General features: G+C 48.6%; 1 protein-coding gene across 1 annotated transcript in view; it reads right to left on the bottom strand.

Annotated features, from left to right (window-relative positions):
- Positions 1-15,907, bottom strand: part of GRIK4 (glutamate ionotropic receptor kainate type subunit 4) — a 179,217-nt gene that overhangs the window by 41,763 nt on the left and 121,547 nt on the right. The window contains exons 9-11 of the mRNA XM_029912896.1: positions 15,181-15,285; positions 4,475-4,582; positions 3,170-3,373 (exon numbers count right to left, since the gene is read on the bottom strand). Coding sequence (XP_029768756.1) covers positions 3,170-3,373; positions 4,475-4,582; positions 15,181-15,285 — 417 coding nt within the window. The remainder of the gene's footprint in view (positions 1-3,169; positions 3,374-4,474; positions 4,583-15,180; positions 15,286-15,907) is intronic.

The raw sequence follows: 15,907 nt of genomic DNA on the forward strand, positions 1-15,907 counted from the left end.
GGAGTTCTGCCAAGTGAATTATTATTCAGTCTCTCGTGAATGATTATTATTATTTCTATAGCAGTCGTGCCTAGACAGGCCATTCGTCTGGTTTTAAACTGGACAGTCCTGTTTTTAAATAGTTTGTCCCCTGTTTGCTACTGAGACAAAACTGGACATGGTTTTGCCAGTAGCCCGCACAGGGGACGCCATTTTGAAAAGCACAGGGATCCCCCCCGTGCCTGCAGGAGCTGGCCTGCATGGTGCAGGCGAAGTCATGCCGCTGGCTCCTCAAAATGGCATTCTCCGGGAGGCATGATCTCACACGTGTGGTGCAGGCAAGGTCATGCTGTCAGGGCTGGGGTCACACCAATCCCATCCGAGTGGTGCTTCAGAGCCCCAGTCACGGACCACTGTCCTGTGGTGCTGGGTGTCCCACAAACACCTAAGTGGCACATGTGCACTTCAGTACGAGAGCCCATGTGCTGAATAAACCCAGAGAAAGTATCCTCCCTCCCATTTCCATTGCTAGAGGCGCTGAGGGTGGATTGAGTAGAAACAATGAGATGGAATTAAGAAGGAAATTACATTTGTGCTGAATGTCAGGGGAAAAATAAACCGTTCTCAAGTATGAACTCTATCTGGCTGCGGGATCTATCAAGGGAAGAGACATTTGAAGCTGCTCTGGAGAAAAACACTAGACATGATACTGGTAGGGTTGGGAGAGACAGGGTCTAAACCAAAGCCCACTGAAGGCAACTGAAAGATTCCAATAGCCTCTGGCCTAGAAAGAACAAGGCGTAGCATGCATGTCTCTTTATTCTGTTTTCTCCAGCTCGGTCCTCTTGGCACAGGAACAAAAACCCTCCTGAACTAGAGTTAAATGAGTTATAAATACTTTGTTTCTGTGCGGAGGTGGTTCAAACACTTATGTCCCCAAAAATCAGCAGTTAGCATTTAACAGAGAGGCGCCGTCAAGGTTAGTAGGCCAAAAATGTCACGGGCGTGTTTCTTTCTTCCCTTTGTTTACAGAGATCACACACTGCTTTGTGTGCTTTCTTCCGCACCTTCCAAAAGAAATGTCGCAGCGCTGTTTTATATATAGCTAGAGATGGATAAAATCTCTGCCAACAGCCCAGAGGATTTGCAAACAATCGGACAGAAAATACAAAAAATAAAAAATAAGAGGCCAGAATCGCAGCTGGGGTCAGTTTCCATATCTCCATGGGGAAGATGGATGGTTTAGGAGTTAGGATGCTAGCCTGAAAGAACTGCTCTGTCACAGACTTTCTGGGCAAATCATTTTTAAACTCTGTGCCTCAGGATAATGGTACTTCCCCTACTTCATGGGGACAAGAGTGTTGAGAGGATAAATACATTAAGGGCTTGTCTACAAGACCATTTATTTGCAGAAAACTGAGGCAAACTGAATCTAGTCTGCCACACAGTAACTGTCCCCATTAGGGTGACCAGATGTCCCGATTTTATAGGGACAGACCTGATTTTGGGGTCTTTTTCTTATATAGGCTCCTATTACCCCCCACCCCCTATCCCGATTTTTCACATTTGCTATCTGGTCACCCTAGTCTGCATGCACCCTGCTGACGCGTGCTAACAGCTGGTTAGTGTGCTTTGACCTCCACCACTTTGAAACAGGAGTAGATTAAAGAGGGCTAACGAAGCCAGCTTGCTGCAAGCTAAATGTTCGTGTGGACAAACCCTAAGGATTGTGAGGCACTCAATTACTACAGTGACAGGGGCCAGATAACTACCTTAGACTGATTTTAATGGAGCTATGGTGATTTCCACCAGCTGAGTTCTGCAGTCCAGTTCTCACAAGCACCCCCATAACACCAAGCCAGCGAGCAAACCAATACAGGTTTCGATAATACCGCTCTTAATCATTTGCTCTTATGTACCTGGTTTTACCAAGGACCTCAAAGCATTTTCCAAACCATATTTATTTAAGCCTCAGGGTCCCGAAGAAAGGATAATTATCCCGTTTTGCTAGTGGGGGGAAACTGAAGGATGGAGAGGTGACACAGACTGCCCACGCTCACACATGCAGAGAGTTACTAGCAAATCCAGAAACAGAACCCAGCAGAGACCTCAGGTTTCCTGCTCCACCCACAGGACAACATTCCCGGTCACAGCTAGGAACAGAACCCAGCAGTCATGACTCCCAGGCCCCTTTCTAACTCAGAGCCGTAACTAGGGATTTTTGCGCCCGAGGCAAGGGACAGGGGCGGCACGTCCGGCTCTTCAGCGGTGGGTCCCTCTCGGATGGAAGGACCTGCCGCCGAATTGCTGCTATTCTTCGGCGGCAATTCGGTGGCAGGTCCTTCCCTCCGAGAGGGACTGAGGGACCCGCCGCCGAAGAGCCGGACGTGCCACCCCTCTCCCTTGCCGACGACCAGCGGCAGTTCGGCAGCGGGTCCCTCAGTCCCTTTCGGAGGGAAGGACTTGCCGCCGAATTGCTGCCGAAGGAGAGACTTTCTGCGCCCACCACCTTCTGCGCCCGAGGCAAGTGCCTCACTCGCCTTGCCCTCGTTACTGCACTGTTCTAACTAGACCCTGAATCCTGACTTCTAGCCTCCTGCTCCAACCACCAGATAACATCCCTCCCCCCCACCGCGAGCCTGGGCTGGGTCTAAAGCATGGGGCTCATTGAAAAGTTTTTGCTGAAACTGTTTTTCTATGAGAACTTTGATTGTCAGCTAAACAAAAGGTTTTGCAGGAAGTGTCTGCTTTTTTGCAGAAACTGTTGTTTCCATCAAAAACTTTCTGCCTGAAAACCCTAAACTTGTGGGTTTTTTCCCCCCCAAAATGTGCTTTTCTTTTTAATGAAACATTGCAATTTTCCATAGGGGGTGGGGGTGGGGGGGGGGCGTGGAATGATTCAGGACTCCCAGGCCCCTACTCCAACCACTAAATCACATTAGTTAACGCAGCAAAGGCAAGGAGGATCCAGCAGGCCTAGTTCCTGCTCTAACCACTAGGAACACTGTCGCAGTGAGTTAAAATGCATTTACAATTATGAAAAAACCCCTTTTAACGCAGATCTTCATGTCAGATGCTCATTTACTGAATAAAACCACAATCATCATCATCATCATCTTATGATCCCTTATAAGTACTGAAGCCCTTTGCTGTTGAGTTATTTAACTCTTATAAAGGCTGTCTCACTCACCCGAGCAATGAGCTCTCCGACCATGCCAGTCCAGGTGCCATTCGCCTCGGGCACGCCATACACCCCGTCACCAACCAGGCGGATCTTGTAGTTGAAGTGCAGGATCTCCGCCAGCTCCTTCAACATGTCCATGCAGAAGCCTTCATAGCGGTCATTCCCCTCCAGCGCCTGGTGGTTCTCCTTCAGCATTAAATAAGGGTTTTCCTGCATCGAAACTGGGCAGCTGTCATTCCCATCTTAGCCATGGGATCACAACAGCGCTGCATTTAGGGTGAATTAGTAAGCGGGGCTGATGAAGGGGGCTCCCTGGGAAGTGCCACGGGAGGCAGGAGCTCTGGCAAAAGATACTGGCCAGATCTTCAGTCCTGCTCTGTCCCTTTGACCTCCTCGTGGGATTGGGGTGCAAGAGGGGACCAAAAGCTGGCTTCAAGTACCAGTTGTGGATTCTGCTTGCCTAGGAAAATCCATAGGTGGTGTAAAGAAAGTGTAGGTAGTTCTGTGACATTTGCTCCTGGTCCTTCCTGTGTTGGTGGAATTCTCTGGACATGTCTGATCTACCAAGGTGTAGAGGGCATTCTAGGGCATGGCCACAGTTCCAGCAATCTTGAACTCGCTGGAAATAATTTAGAGCAGCCCCAAGGCTGCTCTAAATTGTGCTGGTGTGTGTAAGACAGTATAATGACACGTCTGCTGCAGTTTGGGTCTCGATTCAAACAGAGTTCATCTGGACCCACAGAACTGGCTCCAGCGTGTTTCACGGGTGTGTATGTGTTAGCAGCAGGGGCACTGGTAAAACCTCAGGGGGGTTGTGAACTCTGGGCAAGATGGGGGGCAGGCAGCACAAGGACTTGGTAAGGTGAGGATGGTGGTGGCTGCACCCTCACAGTCCCAGTCTATTCCAATTATCTTCATCTTACTCATTTTTAGTAATTTTTATGGAGAGAAGGGACAATTCTCCCGCCCCACCTAACAGCTGTATCCGGAACAAGAGCATCACTCGGAGATGAATTTAAAATTGCAACTTATCCCCATCACAGCCCTCTCCCCAGCTGCTTCTGAACTCATCAAATATCATTTCCATATGAAACATCAACTTGAGTTTAATTACACTGTCATAAATTGTCCTCAGTGCTGTAATTAGAGATTTGATCGTCTGTTCTTTATGAAATCAGCGTGCAGCGCTGAATGCAGGGGGCAGAGGAGGGGTGGAAGAAGGGAATAATATCCTGGCTGATTGAGAATGACATCCCTAGACGCCGGGCTGGAGAAGAGCTAACGGGAACTGTCGGTGACCCCCTCACTTACCAGGATGGTGGTGATGATGAGAGTGGTGTTGAAGAGACTATCCGATATGTTGGAGGAGAAGATTCTGTTGTCCATGGTAAGTCCTTCAGAAACATGCCAGTGGCCAATCTGTAGAGGTAAAGAGCAGAATAATGAAATTTACAGTGCAAATTACCATACGCGCCTACCATATGGCTCCTGGGTCTGACAAGGATCAGGCCAGCCCTGTGAAAGATATTTATTAACGCTCCATTACCTTTACAGTGCACCCCACCAACATTATGGCAGAGGGATTATGCCGCTGGTAGGCAGCCGTGGCACACGCCACCCGTGCCACCGCGCTAAGAACCACCCAGGTTCAAATTGCTAGCGGTTGATCCAGGCATCTATACAGTGACCACAGCCAGGTGCCTGATTCGGAGAGGTGCACAGGAGGGGGATGGGGTGCTTACTGCTATTTGATGCACCAAGACTAAAGTTTTGTCTTCACTGGTGCGTTTTTAACACAAGATAACTACGCACCTGAGCTATCCTGCTGTGAAATCCCAGTGGAAACAAGGCCCTGTGGTTTTAGCCCAAGGTAGCTAGGTGGGATCAATGCTACACCCCGACCTGTGATTCATCCTCATAGAAACCACAGTGCTTTCTCCCCACCAGCATTTTACCTCGGACGTTCTGTTCCTGGTTCTGACCCTGATTCACCAGGCAGCCTTGGGCGAGTGACTTTTCCTCCCAGCTACCCATCTGAAGGGGATCATAATACATGACTGACCTCAAAGGGGCCAATAGGCTCAAGTCATGGTAAAGTACTCTAAGATCCTTGGAGGATAAGCCCTACAGGAAGTAGTATCACAGCCTCCTGGCCTCCATTACCAAATATCAGACCCAACCGGTACAGTGCTGACACAAACGTCTTGTAATCCTGCCATGTGATGTCACCTTAACAACGTGCTTAGAAACTAACCCACAGCCGCAGCAGCACTGCACAGTGACTAATCTCCCCAAGCCCCCACCCGTACTGCCACCTGGAGATTAATTAACCCCCCAAACTAAAGCACTGAGGCCAATCAGCCCCAACAATTCTACACGGAGACTAAGCCACCCTATCCAAACCTCGGTGTTATTGCATTAAAACCAATTTCCTGTCCAACGCCATGGAAGAGACATATAAATCCTACCTGACACTATGACATGCGTGTCCAGGAGAATACCACAACAAGGTCATGTAACAGGCAGCCGGCCTCATCCATTCCACCCTTGGCAGAGTCCCTTTCCCACTGGGAAGCCTCTCTGCGCCTTATAAGATCCCAGCCCTCGGCATGTTGCAGAGCTGACTGTGGAGTAAATCCCTTGACCTTGCTGAGGCGAGTTGTCTTTCTTGCACTGCTGCCCTAATAGCTAGGTGATGACCCCATAATGTTTGGGGTGCCTGCAAGGAACTCTTTGGAGCAAAGGTCATCTGTTCCATGATGCTCTAGTACTGACCCAAGCAGACCTCGTTGACCTCTATTAGAAAATCAGCCTCAGTTTAACTCAAAATCAATCTAGTTACATCTGTGCAACCCCCTAATATAGACGCACTGAAACGGCTTTCATTGTGCCTTGGCTGAGTGCAATAATCAGTCTGGGGCAGACACTGCACTGAAGTCCATGGGAGTTTTGTCATTCACATCTATAGATGCAGGATCAAGCCTTTAAACTCGGGTAACACGATGGATTTTAGCTACACTGGACTTTATCACAAGGCCCCAGTCACCTGCTATAACGACTAGACAACATTCCCTCTCCTCTTGCTTCTCTAAGATAGCGATCAGTTCTCAGTAATGCATTATTTTGTCAGATCTGATAACTGGAGATTAGTGACAGATTATCTTTAATTTTAACAACTCTTGCTGTTGTCAGATTCTTCCCTTCCCTGCTGGCATACTGTAATTGACTGCCTCCTCTTCCTCTAGCATGACAGATGATTTGACCCTTCTTGTAGCATAGCACTGAGGCTAAATACATCGATATGCCAAGGTTATTCCCACTCCGTGCTGTGCTTGGTACTGACTCCCTTGATGGTACAGTAATGGCACTAATTGACTCCCCACAACACTCAGTGTTTCTGAAGTTTAATGTACTGGAAGATTACTAGGATTCTCAGATCTTTTCTCTCTCAAATGCAGATGCCAAGGTAATTTTAATCATATATATATATATACATACATATATATATATGGTTCTTTATATATACATAAAGAACCACCAACAAAATCTCTTCAATACACCTCAGAAAACAATCAGATACCCTATCCACAACTGGGTAAAATGGCCTTGTGATTAAGACCCTGAGGATATGTTTACACAGCCTGTGGCAGCGAGCCTCCCAGCCTGGGTCGACAGACTCAGGCGTGTGGGTCTCACTCTACCGTGCTAAAAATAACGGTTTGGAAAGAGCTTTGACGTTGCTCCTCAGGCTGGGGCTCGGCTCTGAGGCCCACCCCCTACCCTAGGCTTCAGAGCCGGAGCTCCACCTTGAGTTGCAGCGTCTACATGGCTACATAAAGTGAGTCCCACACGCCTGAGTCTGTGGGCCCTGGCTGGGAGGCTTGCTGCCATGGGCTGTATAGATGTACCCTGACTAGACAAGGACTCAGGAGACCTGGATTCAACTTCTGGCTCTGCTCTAGACTCCCTGTGTGGCCTGGGGCAAGTCACTTAATCTAGTTTTCTCCTCTGTAAAATGGGGATAATTGCCCTTCCTTTGTCTGTCTTGCCTATTTAGATTGTAAGCTCTTTTGGGCAGGGACTGTCTGTTACCAGGTGTATGTACAGTACCTACCATACTCAGGCTCTGACCTCTGTTAGGGCCTCAAGGCATTACTGTGATACAAATAATGTACATCCAGACAGGGCAGCTGAACCTGCGAAGAACAAGGCAGCAGCCTTGACTGCATCCCTCCTTAACCTCCCTGGGCAGACAAGGTCTCTTGACTTCGCTGCCCCACAAAGGAGTTATCGTAATGCGTGACACCAACACAGGTTTATCATCTCCATAGAAAATGGCCGCCAGCTCACGTGAGAGGAGCCTGGTGTTCCAGTTCCACTCCTTCAATCCTTTAAATTCCCCTGGTTGACAGGGACCGGCACTAACGAGCCTGAGCTTCCCAACCCCTTAAAGCACAAGATGATAAAACACCACTCAAACGAAGGATTTTCATGACATGCGTTTTTGGCGGCTCCCCGCAGGCCTGAGCAGCAGGTGATGCCAGGGAGAGATGACATGGTGAGACCGTTCTGTAATCTTCTGAGGCAACAAGCTCCCCCCGCCCCCATCTTTACCCCTGCAACTAGGGACCAAGGTAAAGCTGGCCCTGAAAATACCTTGAAACAGCTAGGCACCTCCAGAGCAATGAAGGTGGATTTCCTCTGAGCTCTGATTAGCAAGCAGCGTCCTACTGAGTTCATTCATCACACACCCCAACAAACACACTTCTCATGCCCGAGAAAGAGAGTTTGCATTTGAAGAGCCTTGTTGATGCTAACAGGTAGGAGAGGTTTCCGGCAGGAGACATAATTAGGCACTTGGCAAACGGCTCCTTAGCAGCCCAAAGAGAGAGGGGGATTAGAATCCCTTGCAGAACAGAAACTTGGAGGTGGCTGCACAAATCTGCCAGGCCTGCTGCTGGAAGACCCCTGTTTGCAGGACAGTGAGCTCACAGCCACTGAATGTCTAGCATGCTCAGAGGGGCCGGCAGGTAACCCGTGGAGGGTCACCTATTAAACCTGCATGACTAACAGTCACACGTGACAAACCTGTGGGTCTCTCTGGCCCACTTCCCAGCTGGGGAGACCCCAGCCCACTCCCCAGCTAATGTGACCATCCCTGGCGCCATCCTGGTCCACCTCCTAGCCAGGGTCCCCCCTGCCTACTCTCCCCTTGGGGCAACCTCTGCCCACTCCCCAGTTAAGGCAACATTCCTTCCCTCCAGCCCACTCCCCGGCCAGGGTGACAACCCCCATGCCCAGCTCATTCCCAGGACCCGTTCCTTAGCTGGGGCAATAACCTCCAGGAGTTGTCTACTGAGGGCCTAATCCTTTGCTAAGAGCCTCCCATGAGGTGCTGAGTACCATCAGACTATAAGGAAGTCCATGGGAGACAAGGGCACTCATTCCTTTGCAGGATCGGGCCCAGAACCCTCACCAGAGGCTGGGGCGGGGAGTAGGTAGGGAGGAGCACAGGTCCTCAGGCAGCTGCTTAGCCATTTATATGCTAAAAGGGCTTGATGGGTTGAAGTGGCGGTAATTACAGAGGGTCTCTGATCTGTCAGCTCATCTGCATCTCATCAGCATACCAATTAGGCACCCTCCTGCCATCCCCAACACTCTATGTTAAGGCATGGAGGCCTTTTTGCACATAAGTGGATAATTAGACACACCCACACAGGGAGGGAATGTGGTGTCTCCTGGAGGTGAGGCTGTGAAGATTGGTGGGTTCTAATCCCAGTCTTGCCATTAATTCCCCATCCAAATTTCCTTCCTCTCCTAGGGGTCACCTACAATACATACCCCATCTTCCCCCTTTTAAAGTGCCAAATCCCAGTCCCCAGAGTTTAATCTAAACCCCAGAGAGATGCTACAATGCTTTTTAAAGGGTGGGAAGGGGAGAGAAAGCAAAAAAGAAATGTACAAAGTCAGCCCCTGTCAGATCTCCAGATCCCAGACACACGCTAATGAGCTTCTGCCTTATCAGGCATCTCGTGAACAGAGGGCTCTCGTGCAGCTGGGGAAATATTTCCACAAGCGAAACTAAATACGGAAATGCGTTCAGTGCATGACATAAATCTATTAAAAGTTAAACACGTAATGCCCTGGCTCTCCTGCCCAAAAGCAACGAGGAGTTTGAAAATCGGAGAGTCTCTAATTTGTTTGCTCGCTGAAATCTGGATCAACTTCAACTTCTGGTGAATTTTCTCTCAAAGCTGATGAGCTGGAAGTCCCTGTGGCTGAAAGAGACAGACATGGGCAGGGAGCATGAGCCTGTTAAAAAGGCAACAAGGATGCTTCAAACAACACTAGACAGAAGTCAGCTAATTTGACCCTTGGGAGCAGTTTGTCCCCAGGACACAAGTGTTTGCTCCTGAGTGGTGGGTTTACTTAAACAATTTCTAACTATTCATTTATTTATTCAATACATAATAATATGGGAATTTCTCCCACGGTTGGCTGAGAAGAGGAAAATTGGAGAATAATCAGCAGCCCACTAGAGCTATTCTAATCTCAAAGCCTTCTACTGCTGCTGGGGTTGGAGGGCCCTTGATGCCCACTTGAAAACGCTGATAACTGGAGGCATGCTCAGCACCTTGCAGGATCCAGCACTGGCTTTCAGAAACCTGGACCGGCACCTCCTACTTGGGTGAGAGGTACCCAGCTGGGCAGGAACTGGGCTTCACGGTTGGAGGGGGTCCAGATGAATTGGTGAGGCTGGTGGGCTGGGATGTTTCATCTGGGAGGAAGACATGTTTTGGGGGCCTGAAAGGGAGAGCCTGAGCATGGGGCAAGCAGGGTATAAGAGCCTGCTTGGAGGGCTTGTAACTTGGGTGGATCTGGGCCCTGCTTAACCTTAATATGCCCTCTGGGCAATGGCCTGACCTCCAGGTAAGAGGTGCAGGTTGGGGCTGCCTCCTCCAGCTCAGAGGTAGAGGCCCAGCTGAGGAATTATGCTGCCACTGGAATACAAACCAGTATTGTGCAGAATAAAGTCACCTGGACAGGCTTTTGACAGGGGATGGTTTATTTAAGGCCACCACACACTGAGACCAGGCAGTCAACACCAGCAGGGCTTTCCATTGTCCAGGTGCCTTGTCAGCATCACCTGTAGTAATTGATCACCTCTTGCTGGTGGGCTGTTTGCAAAGCTTAACTCCGGCGGGATACCTCTGAAAAGCAGGCCACTTACTTAGCTGCCTAGGGTGCATAACCTGCAGTAGAAAAGGTTGCCTTTTTTGGCTCCACCTATTGCTCCCAGTAGACTGGGATTTTCAAGAATGCACTGATTCTTCGAGGCTCTGATGGGATCTTTCATGAATCCCATTCGCTTTGTGCTGTGCTATCAGACTCTCCCCATTGGACAGTCCACGTACGTTGCTTGGTTGGGATTGGTCACGTAAGTCACACAGCACCATCTCTGTTTCTGGATGGGTGTACTTAGGAGACAACGGCAGTGAACAGAAGTCATTCAAGTCAAAATTTGGTCTGTACAATCCTTACTGCGGGTGAGGGTTTGTGAGATAGAAGAACCCAGCCTGACTTCCAGGGGGGAGTCTGCAGCACTGGCCATTAGGGAAAAGCAAGGCAAAGCATTTCGCTACTTGGAAACCAAGAAAGCTTGATCTGGCATCATTGATACACAAACAGGGAACCCCGGGATGCCTCTTATCCAGTCACTGCTCTTCATACCTTGATATTGTATTGCAGCAGCATGTTTAAACACTGTCATCTGCAGGCAGACCCTGGGTGTGCGAAACATGTGACTGGACCATTTACCAGCTTTGTTCAACAAATAGAAAGTTCTTTTGCATCATGGAAAATGAGTCTGCCTCCAAACCCTAAAAGAGAGACAAGGTGGGTGAGGGGATATCTTTTATTGGACCAACTTCTTTTGGTGACAGAGACGAATTTTCGAGCTCCACGGAGCTCTCTAATATCCTGCGACCAAGACGGCTACATCACCATTCCAAACCCTAAAAGTGATTGCCCACTGATGGCAAAATCTTTATCGTGTCAGTCATTCTCCAGGAGCTGGAACACAGCCGTAAGACTAGCCGGGATGTCCATGCAATCAAAACTGCACTGCAGTGCTCTCAGCAAAACACAGATTCAGAAGGATCTGCATATTTATGGCAAAACTCTCCCTCACATTTAAAATGTATTAAAAAATATAGCAATCATGTTGGTTTTTAAAGCCATTTCGCTCCCCGGCTCCCGCCTAATGGCTACTCTCGTTAGCGTGGACGGGTTTGGATCTGTCACTTTTGTTCATAACAAGTGGGACTAGGGAAATGGCTAAAAAGGGCACTGATGCTGTAAGAGACTTCTCCGTGTGGGAAGTGACATCCCATTTCCCTGCTCACTCAGAGGGAGCTGAAGGCAGTGGCAAAGCAGAGCTGTCAGGTAGAAACTGGCAGGCAACATTCCAGCCAAGGCTAAAAGTAGCTGCTGCAGCAACATAAGAACTTTCCTGAGGCCAAGTCCCAGGCAGAGATGGGTAAGATGTCACTGCTTTTGTTCTGTGATGGGGCACTTCCAGCTGGCAAACATCTGGACAAGGGGTGGTCTCTGAGACAAGGGTTCTTTCCACTGGGCTGATCTGTAACTTCCCAGTGAGCTGCCCAGATAGGAATATTAAAGATGAGACCCCAGTTCAGAGGCTCCCTAGTCTGCTTCATATATCAGATTTGCTTTCTCCCAGAAAACATGACCTCCATGGAGCTGCTTCATCCAGTCCTACAGAGCCTGGGCCAAGTTCCAAGCTGGTGTAAGCAGGTTCAGCTCCATCAACTTCATCATCCTGCCTGAATTTGGCACCTGGCTTCCACCACTGTCCTCCTCTCTGCTCCACCCAACAATTTTGCCATTGCGGGACCCTTCTCCTCTGAAGCTCTTGCCATGTGGCACGGCCTCCCTCTGGAATCTCTCCACCTCCTTGCAAACCTCAGCTGAAATCCCCCTTTACTTTCCAGGCTCTCTCCTAAATAAACATGCACTTCTTTATTATTTATTAAAAATAGATAGGTGTGAAATAGAGGCAGTGTGACCTAGTGGCTAGGGCACTGAACAGAGGACCAGGTTCTATTCCTGGGTCTGCCACTGGCCTGCTGGGTGATGTCGAGCAGTCATGTCCCCGCGCCGTGCCTCAGTTTCCCCATCTATATTATGGGGATAATATATCTCATTTGTAAAGCGCTTTGAGATCTATTGTTGTAAGGTTTCTTGCACCTCACTAGACACATCTGGCGCTGGCTGTTGGAGACAGGGTACTCTGCTAAACGGACCATGGGTCTGATCCAATCTGGCAATTCCCATGTTCTTCATATGGTGAGGTAAGTCCCCTCCACCCTGTCCCATTTTAGCTTCCTGCCAAAGTTAAAACGACAAGAATACCAATGTGGGAGGAGAACAAAAACGAGCAAAAGAGAAGGGTTGAGTAACTAGTTCAACCACTAATGAATTAAGTGGTGGGTTCCTGCTCTGCTGCAGAACCAGGAGGTCCATAAAGAGAACCACAGAGACACAACACTGAATCTCTGTTGAAGGCTGGAAATACACCAATATCCCTAGTCACCACTGAGAGCAGCAAATGCACAGAGTCTGGTGCAACTCATTGCTCCTTGGATGTTGCAATGACTCTGCAACCAAAGGGTCTGGTGTGAAGTCCCTTCGGGGAATGTCTACGCTGCAACTGGGACAGCATGTGTTGGCATTCCTGAGCTAGTTTTCATCGAGCTAGCAGTGTGGCTGGAGCTCAGGTATGCTGCAACTGTGCCTCCCACCTGCTATGTAGACATACCCTCTGTGTCTGTGCATGGAGGGGGAAGGAATCTCACTGGCCAGTTTCTCCCACCGTCAGCTTAGGGCTGTAGCAATCAAAAGGCCGACTCTGCAGGAGACATAGTGGCATCGGGTGACCACCGTGAGAGCACAAGAGAGTGAACCAGGGTTGAGTTGAGGGCCGCTGCACGACAACAGCAGAGGAGGTGGGGATGAGCGAGCACTGTGCTGCAATCACAAGAGAGTGAACGAAGGGCAGACCGGTGTCAATGCAAGAGCATGAGAGAATATGGTGCATTGAATATGCCAAGGACTAACCACTTAAGGGACTGTGGAGGCTGCAGATGTCTCATGCATGGCACAAATTCTATAATTCAATCAAAAAAAGTCACTATGAGCTGGAAGGATGAAGTGCTTCTTGCAGAAAAGGAAGCAAGCATGGATCAGTGCTCCAGGTGATTTGGATTCTGGTAATTCCACCGATCAGGTAGTCTGCTGGGAGCCTTTCCCGGTGCACTAACCAGCCTCTGCTCAGGCTGAAACAAGACTCCTTTTGCTCTGCATTTGCCCGGTTATCCTCCATCTTCAAGAGAGTCCAGCCAATGGGGAGGTACCAAGTGTGTGTGGGGGGGTTCACCTGCTGTTGGTAGGAATCATCTCCTCTATAGGGCCACTCCTAAGCCACCCCTGCCCAGGTGCCCATAAAGACTCACTGGCCAAAATGGCTTGCCTAAAGTTAGGCTCCTAAATCCTTACTGAGGCCCATCAATAGAAGTGGGCTGATTTTCAAAGGTGCTGCTTTCCTGCAGCTCATAGTGACTCCAGTGGGATTTGGGGGTGCTCAGCACTTCTGAAAGCCTGGCTGCTTATATAGGCACCCAGGTTTGAAAATTAATGAAAGTCAGACTGTGCCCCAACAGAAGGGGATGGTCGTACAAGCAATACACAGGGAGAACAGTAGCTAGCCCCCATCACCAATACAGAAGGAGGTGCAGGGTAGGGAGGAAAACAAACAATGGGAGGGATTGGCGAGCAGTTTCAGGTGATGATTATTACAGCTAGTCAGGAACCAGAATGTCTATTCCACGGGAAATTCTGATATTTGGGGGAGGGGAAAAAAATCTTTCCAAATTGGAAGAAAAGGCTGAAATTTCAAAATTTCCCACAAAAGGAAAATCCCCCAAAGCTTTGATTCAGTCGGAACCACTGAAACATTTTGTTTCAATGTTATCGTTTTGATTCATTTTATTTAGTCGACTTTCATAGTCCAGTTCAAATCGACTTTTCGTTTTGAAAGTTTTAAATACATAAAAAATGGCCACAATCAAAAACGACATGTTTCCATTGACCCAAACTAAACAAAGGTTCAGATTTTTGATTCACAAACATTGTGGAGACTTTTATTTTTCATCCTGATTTGGGAGGGGGGAAATTTTGACATCTTGAACATTTTCCAGGATGGGAAAACCATTTCCCAGCCTGCTCTAATAACAGGTCCTGTTCTTGGTTTAGCTGATGTCTCGTGACGATGGATTTAACTTAAACTGAAAAAGAAAAAAAGCCACTCATATAGGAAAATAAGAGTCTACACAGTGGGTAAAACCAGTATAACTATACCTGTGTAACTGCTAAAACTTTCTCATGTAACTTTCCCCCAAATCATTTAGGGATAGGTTTAAGATTAACAGAAATAAACCACTCTTAATCTGAAATAAGTGTGTCACAAAGCAGGTTGCACCAGTTTAAACCAGTGCAAGTTCGTGTGTAGACATGGCCTGTGTGTGTATGTGTATCCAGGACATGCTTTGTAGGCACTGAATCTTATCCTCTAGGAGAGAGGGCTGCTGTCACACTGGGGCTGATGCTGGGTGTTGCTAGTCATGCTGCAGAGATGGTCCCTTAAGGCGGTAATTTAAAATGCTTGGAGATGCCTTGGGGTGGTCTCTTCACAAAGGGGAACACAGGGTTTCACTGTAAACTTCCTTCCAAGCCATGAACAATGAGAGAGCTGCAGCTAAAAGCAGCATTGGGGTTGTTCCTTGCTAACGGCCAGGTTGTGCAAGGCAAGGAGTACTCTCCACTCCCATTGACTTTAGGGGGAGTGGAGGTGGGGACGGGCTCTCAGCACCTCCTAGGAGGCACTCAGCACCTGGCAGGTTCAGACCCTAGGAAGAGGCCTGCAGGGCCAATCTTACCTGTCTGAAGCCACGTCGTGTGTACTGCAGGATTTTCAGGGCATAGTTCGACCGTTGACCTTTGCTGTTGAATTCGATGTGGCCGGTGAGACCTTCCAATTCTACCTGTCCAAGAGAGAGTGAGTTACAGCACCAAATTGAGATCATTCCTCCTTATAGTCTTGAGCAGAGCCTGCGCGTGGCTGCTGTTCACCCGGTTAGCTAGGACAGAACTGTCGAGCTCTGACATCTATCCACGGGGATGGAGTATAAACAGTATTTCCACGGGACAATTCTAATTGCTTTCAGAATCTGCCTGGAGTAGAAATGAGACAGGGAAGAGGGAAAAACATCCCAAAACAAAACAAAGACTTGTAAGTTGCAAGCCTTCCAGAATTCCATTTCTCATGAAGGTTCCATTCATTACCTTTTTAGCCACGCCCCAGCCTGCCCTCCCCCTGTAACCTCATTCCATCTCCATGGCCCCACGGTTTCACATTGCTCAGCGGCAGACGTGAGTATTTAATTGTGTCACATTGAAATAGGCGGCTGGGGATTCTGTGGCAAACCGTGCCATGACATTGCACTGCATGAAGCTTGTGTTAACAGGGGGTCACATTGCAAAGAATCCCATGCCGAAAGTCAAATCCCACACAGCGGATTTAAATGCTGCTTAGTGCTGCTCAAGCACCTTGTCAGCAATGAGTCTAAGTTAATAATACAAGATGCAGGAGAAGCTCTGTCATTT

This window comes from Terrapene carolina, unplaced genomic scaffold (assembly GCF_002925995.2).
Source record: "Terrapene carolina triunguis isolate 2854851 unplaced genomic scaffold, T_m_triunguis-2.0 Scaffold374, whole genome shotgun sequence".
In the NCBI taxonomy this organism is placed as follows: Eukaryota; Metazoa; Chordata; order Testudines; family Emydidae; genus Terrapene; species Terrapene triunguis.